General features: G+C 35.9%; 1 protein-coding gene across 6 annotated transcripts in view; it reads left to right on the forward strand.

Annotated features, from left to right (window-relative positions):
* tbc1d1 (TBC1 (tre-2/USP6, BUB2, cdc16) domain family, member 1) overlaps nucleotides 1-5657 on the forward strand; it is a 104394-nt gene extending 98737 nt beyond the window's left edge. For all 6 annotated transcript variants that reach the window (XM_051701927.1, XM_051701921.1, XM_051701922.1 and 3 more), the window contains 3 exons: nucleotides 750-919; nucleotides 2051-2227; nucleotides 3045-5657. In XM_051701927.1, the coding sequence (XP_051557887.1) occupies nucleotides 750-919; nucleotides 2051-2227; nucleotides 3045-3257 (560 nt within the window). In that variant the 3' untranslated portion in view covers nucleotides 3258-5657. The remainder of the gene's footprint in view (nucleotides 1-749; nucleotides 920-2050; nucleotides 2228-3044) is intronic.
* The last annotated feature ends 343 nt before the right edge of the window (nucleotides 5658-6000 follow it).

Raw genomic sequence — 6000 nt, forward strand, 5'->3', positions numbered from 1 at the left:
TTACAAATGAATGAATAATTGTAATTTTAGTCTATCATGTGAAGGCGAGGATGTGGTATCAGTAGGGATGTCTTGATACCACTTCATGTACTGGTACTCGTAAAAATGCTCCGATACCAAAAACCGATATATACATCTGACGAACGAATGTCATTAAGTAAATATTCAGCACACAAATTAAAATCAAGCAATGTCCTAGTGAGGTTATTTATTTGCAAAAGCTGTTATATAATGATATAAATATATACTGTAGTTTGCATGAGCAGTGCTGTGAATGTGAATGTGTGGAGACAGTGCACAGACATTTTAATCCTCCTTGGCTCATACAGGGAACACCGTCAAAGGCATCGAGCGCTCTGTTTGAAGCAGATGACAGCAAACAGAGTGCAAACTAAGTTACATTCAGTGCAATAAATAAAATAAATATTGGGTAAAATAAATGTTCATTTAATCTCAAAATGTATTGAGTTTAATTTCGTATATATGTACACTTTCAATTAAACGTTTAGACACACTTTACTGAATTTGCTTCTCTTGATTTGACCCTTTTGTTCTAAAGGATTATTATTATGTTACAGTATGTTAAAATTTGTTTTGTAGATTTTTTTGTAGGCTGTTCAGGCTGTAAGAATTACCCTTTTATGTTGCCATGATTGTATTTTCTAGACAGCTGTCAAGTGGATCCACTTGTGCACACTGACATTTTCTGTATTGATTTAATATTGATTTTATTGATTTTTATTTTCCAGACATGCTTTTCCTCCAGGGATCAGAGGTAATCTTCAAGGTGGCTTTGAGTCTTCTTGGCAGCCACAAGCCTCTGATTCTTCAGCATGACAATCTGGAGTCAATAGTTGAGTTCATCAAAACAACATTACCCAATCTCGGCCTAGTGCAAATGGAAAAGACAATCAATCAGGTAAGTTGATTGTAAAATAAAGTAAGTTGATAGTAGAATAAAAATAACATGTTCAACTTTACAACCAGTTAATTTGTGTGTCAGTGTGAGCATGCAGACCTTTCCTAGCACATGTGTGGCTTGCATATACAAATACATACATACTTTCACATACACTTTGTGTCAAGGCTTGGGTGTGGATACTTTTTGTGTATTTGTGGTAACATCAATATACGTGTGTCTTTCCCTACACAATTAACACACACTTTTGCACAAACTAGGGTGTGTCCTGCATTCGTCTTCATATGTGGTTTTGCCTAAGTGCTAGTTTCATCAAGAACTTGGCACAAACAATAGATGTAGTTAGTAAATTACATGGGTGTTGCTTGGTGTGTCTGTGCATGTATGTGCATTTGTATGTGTGAAATGATACAATACACACTCAAAAACAAATATTTTAGCCTATTTTCATCAAATTGAATTGTGCAATGTTTACAAAATTTAATTAATAAAACTTAATTGTTTTTTTATTTTCAGGTTAAAGATTACAATTTGATGGAATTTTGTTATGAAACTGAAATGCATACATCTTAAAAGTATTTTTTAAGAGCAGGTCCCCTGAACAGTATAACTGGTGCACAACCGCATTCAAACAATAAAAATAATTTAAAGCAATTATATCCAAAAGCGCATCTGGTACTCAAAAAATGCCACAGGTGCTCTGGAAAGGGTGCAAAATAAAGCCTAAAAAGCCTTTATTAGAGGGGCTACATTTTAAAAGCACTGTGAGTCAATGTATTCCATCCTATCGGATATGTTGTTGATGAGTTTGGGGAGACACCTTTGCATTAAACTGTCATTACAAGTTTACTAGCCTCCCTTAGACCTACAATTTAGTTGCTTTGATAGGATTTGTATGGCGTTTTTTTTTTTTTATGAAACCGTGAAACAAGACAAAAGGTGTGGAGAGCTCACATTTACAGACATACAAAGGCATGTGTCCTCGTGTTTTCGGGTGTGGGTCTTGGGACGATCATGCATCAGTTGTTATTTAGACCATCCCTCACATTGCAAAAATAAGTTTGCATACAAGCACATAAAGAAGCATGCTTTGACTTTGCTCATCTCATTCATTTGTACATGTCTGTGTAGGTGTTTGAGATGGATATCAGTAAGCAGCTGCAGGCCTATGAGGTGGAATATCACGTTCTTCAGGATGAGCTCTTAGATGGTCCATCTACCCTCAGCCAATCACAGAGAGTTGCCCATTTGGAGAAGACCAATGGAAGCCTCCGGCAGCAAAACTTGGACCTATTAGAGGAGCTACAGGTGACTCATAATAACAGAAGCAGAATCACTATGTCTGTATATTCACATATGCACTATTTTGTAAAGGCTTATTTGCTGTGCATCCAAATTTTTGTCGAAAACACACACAATAAGATTTCAAAGTGAAACAATGCACCTATTTGAACTCCTTAACACTAAGTTCAAAATATAATACTGTGATGATCCACTGTTTTGTTTCTGTTTTTTTTATTTTTATTTTTTATGTTTTGTTTTGATTTGTGTTTACTGTTTTGTTCCGTTCTGTTTTGTTTCGTATTTTGTTTTGTTTCGCTTCATGTTTTGTTTTGTTTTTTTGTTCAGCATCCAGACAATTCAGTTCAGGTGTACAAAGTTAAAAATATCCAAAGATTGAAATATAATAATGCGATGATCCATGTTTTTTTTTGTTTTTTTACAGTGGTTAAGAGCTTGTTTTGTTGTTTGTTTTGTTTCATGGTTTTTGTGTGTGTGTGTGTGTTTGTTTTGTTTCATTACGTTTAGTGTTTGTTTCAGGTGTCCCAAGTTCAAAATATCCAAAGTATGAAATATCACACTGCAATTTTTTTTTTAAAGTTATTTGTTATTTTATTTTTGTTTCGTTTCATTCCATGTTTTGCTTTGTGTTTTGTTTTGTGTTTTGTCCTGTTTTGTTGGTTGTTCATCATCCAGACAATTCTATTCAGGTATCCAAACTTTATTCCAGAGAAAGATGAAAATTCAGCATTGTTGTCAGTGTGTCAATAGTTTTTTTCAAATATATTTTAAACTTTTGCGTCATTAAATTGCAAACTTAATCATCATTATTGTATTCTGTCAGGTTGCCCATGCTAAGATCCGATGGCTGGAGACTCGTGTTGAGGGCTTGGTGAGTCAAGAAACTGAGCTGCATTTGGAGGTAAAGACTCTCCAGCAGGAGCGGGCAGAGCTACTGCAGACTGTATGCAACCTGAGAGCACTCCACAGCAGTCTGGACATTAACAGCCCCTGTCCTGCCCTGGAAAACCTCACTAACACAAGTACCAACCAGTAACTGTGCCATTGGGGATATGGAGTCTAGTCTTCATAAACAGTCAACTGTCTTCACCAGGGCTTTGGAAATCTGAAATTAAGTTCCTCTTCTTGGTGTGATATAGACATGGGTTCTGTCGTAATCCTTTTACCCTATTTCCAACCTCTAGATTAGCCATTTTAGAGGAGGAGGTCAGGGAGGAGTTTTCAGGACTCGACACCACTGAAGTTCTTTAATCGTGGTGCTCATTTGGAGAGTTAATATGCTTTTTAAGTATCTGGGTCAGAACTGAACAAACAACTTAAAGATCAAAACATCACAAAGGTAGTAGAAATTCCCATGATGCTGTTTTTTCCCCATTCTTGGAGCTTTTGTGACTGAGGTTTACTTTTTTAATAGACAAATTTTTTCACTCCAAGATGTCAATTTGGAGCTGTTAACATGACACTGACCCCTCTAAGTTGATTTGACTGACCGTCTGTTTGCATTGTTACCGACACATCAGATTGACAGTTCCCCAGTAAGCACTGACCAGCCTGCAGTGAGGCTATGGAAAATTGCACTTGTGCTGTGCAGTGTAATGTTTGCACCCTTATCATATCGTGTGTGATTGTTGGTATGCATTTTTGTGTGTTTGTGTGGATTTCAGTGTGGCCAATAATTTCACCATTGTATACCAGTGCAATATAACTTGAAGTAAAAAATGACAGCCCTCCAGTACACTGTAAACATCTGCTGTTGTAATAGATACCAAAGAGGAGCTCCAACATGAGTGCATTTGCATTAACGGAGACACTCATCTGTTTATTAAAGTTATTCACTGGAGGCTCAAATTCAAATGCTTCTGATTTACTGTTTAAGATCATCCAGAAATCGTCAACAGACAGAGGCATCTTCCAAAATAACATTAAAGCCATTCAAACTACATTCTGTCCCTTACATTATTACACACAATTATCTGTAATGCCAAACTTGATCACACTTTATCACAAGGAGACTATCTGTCAATCTGTCAGTCAGCCTTTACTCTGTTTTTAGCACTGTTGTTGTTTTGGTACCAAATTAACCAAAGACATTCAAGTTAGGATAAGTTACTCACCCTCATGTTGTTCCAAATCTGTATGACTTACTTTCTGTTTGAGGAACAGAATTATTTGAATTAAGTACTGGATGCTGTTTTCCATGCAATTACTGTACAATGAATGGGGACTGGAGTGTACATGCTTCAAAAAGGAAGCAAAACCATCATAAAAGTATCATAAAGTTAGTCCATATTCGTGCACTATATTCCAAGTTTTCTGAAGCCACATGGTAGCATTCCGTGGCTCGTTCATGAGAGTTTATGAGAGTATTGGCAATGTCTAGTTGACGATTGAATAGTTCTTTCAGGGCGGATCTTTAAAACGAATCAGTTGACACCTAATAAATTAGTCAGTATTAAAAGCAATCTGAATTGTTCATTTTTAAATCAGACCGATCCATTCAACTCACCGACTCTGGTCACCGCGATCCTCGAGTCAAAAGCTCACTAGAGGGATAGATTATCAGTGAATAATTTCTTGAATTTTGACTTAAATTGATTTTCTTACACAAAGCTATTTTTTGGCTTTAGAAGACTTGGAATATAGCACACAACTCGTATGGACCTCTTCTATGAAAGTTGAATGGTGCTTTTACATCTTGTTTTGAAGCTTAAACGTTTCAGTCCCTATTTATTATAATTGCACAGAAGAGAAGAAATCATTGGGGTTTGGAACAACATGAGGGTGAGTAAATGAGTAACAATTCCTTAAAAAAAAAAAATACTTTTAGGATTTCCCTGTGACAAACTGCATGTGTTGGGTATTTGTACAGTATGTGTGTTTATATGTGTTTATCTGAGCGCATCTGTTGGTCGCTAAATACAGTCGTCTGTTTTAAATAGGCGTTCAAGAGTTGTTACCTCAGTTTTAGGTTTGGATCATGAAATGTTTTGACAGATAGAAATAAAGTGGAAAAAGAGGTGTGTGAATGAGGAAAGAACATAGATTGTCTTGAATTGTTTGTGTGACAGTATGTCCTTACCTTCTGACCTCTTGTGCTTTTCTGGAGAATTTCATTAATGTGGAAAATCAGGGACAATTATGTTAAAACATAATTTTCGATAAAGTGTTTTTTTGTTTTTTGTTTTGTATTTTTATGGAGAGTATCCCTATTATTTTATGCATTAAAAATACATTTTAAACTGTTCAACACGAGTTACATTGATTTATGCGATATGGGGATGTTCTTTGGCTTTAGTTATGTGTGTATGTGTGCGAGCTTCCTGTTCCAAAGAAAAAATTTTCATAATACTGATGAAGTTCTGTTGAATCAGTCTCTTTAAATAACACTGCCTAGTTTCATCTGGATGAATAAAAAGGAACACTTTAAAAACTGAAACTGTCTGTATGAGCTGCTCTGTATGTGAAATGTACAATACATACTTGTAAAAGTACTTGTACAGAACAGTTTTGTAAAAGTCAAGGTCACAATCTTCCATGTTCTTTGTCTCACTGCCCTTTCTTTGAATCCATGTATGACCTACACTGGTGGCCAAAGGTTTGGAATAATGTACAGATTTTAATGTTTCGGAGGGAAATTGGTACTTTAATTCACCAAAGTGGCATTCAGCTGATCACAAAGTATAGTCAGGACATTACTGATCTAAAAAACAGCACCATCACTATTTGAAAAAAGTCATTTTTGATCAAATCTAGACAGGCCCCATTTCCAGCAGCCATCA

The sequence above is a fragment of the Myxocyprinus asiaticus genome, chromosome 7 (assembly GCF_019703515.2).
Source record: "Myxocyprinus asiaticus isolate MX2 ecotype Aquarium Trade chromosome 7, UBuf_Myxa_2, whole genome shotgun sequence".
In the NCBI taxonomy this organism is placed as follows: domain Eukaryota; kingdom Metazoa; phylum Chordata; class Actinopteri; order Cypriniformes; family Catostomidae; genus Myxocyprinus; species Myxocyprinus asiaticus.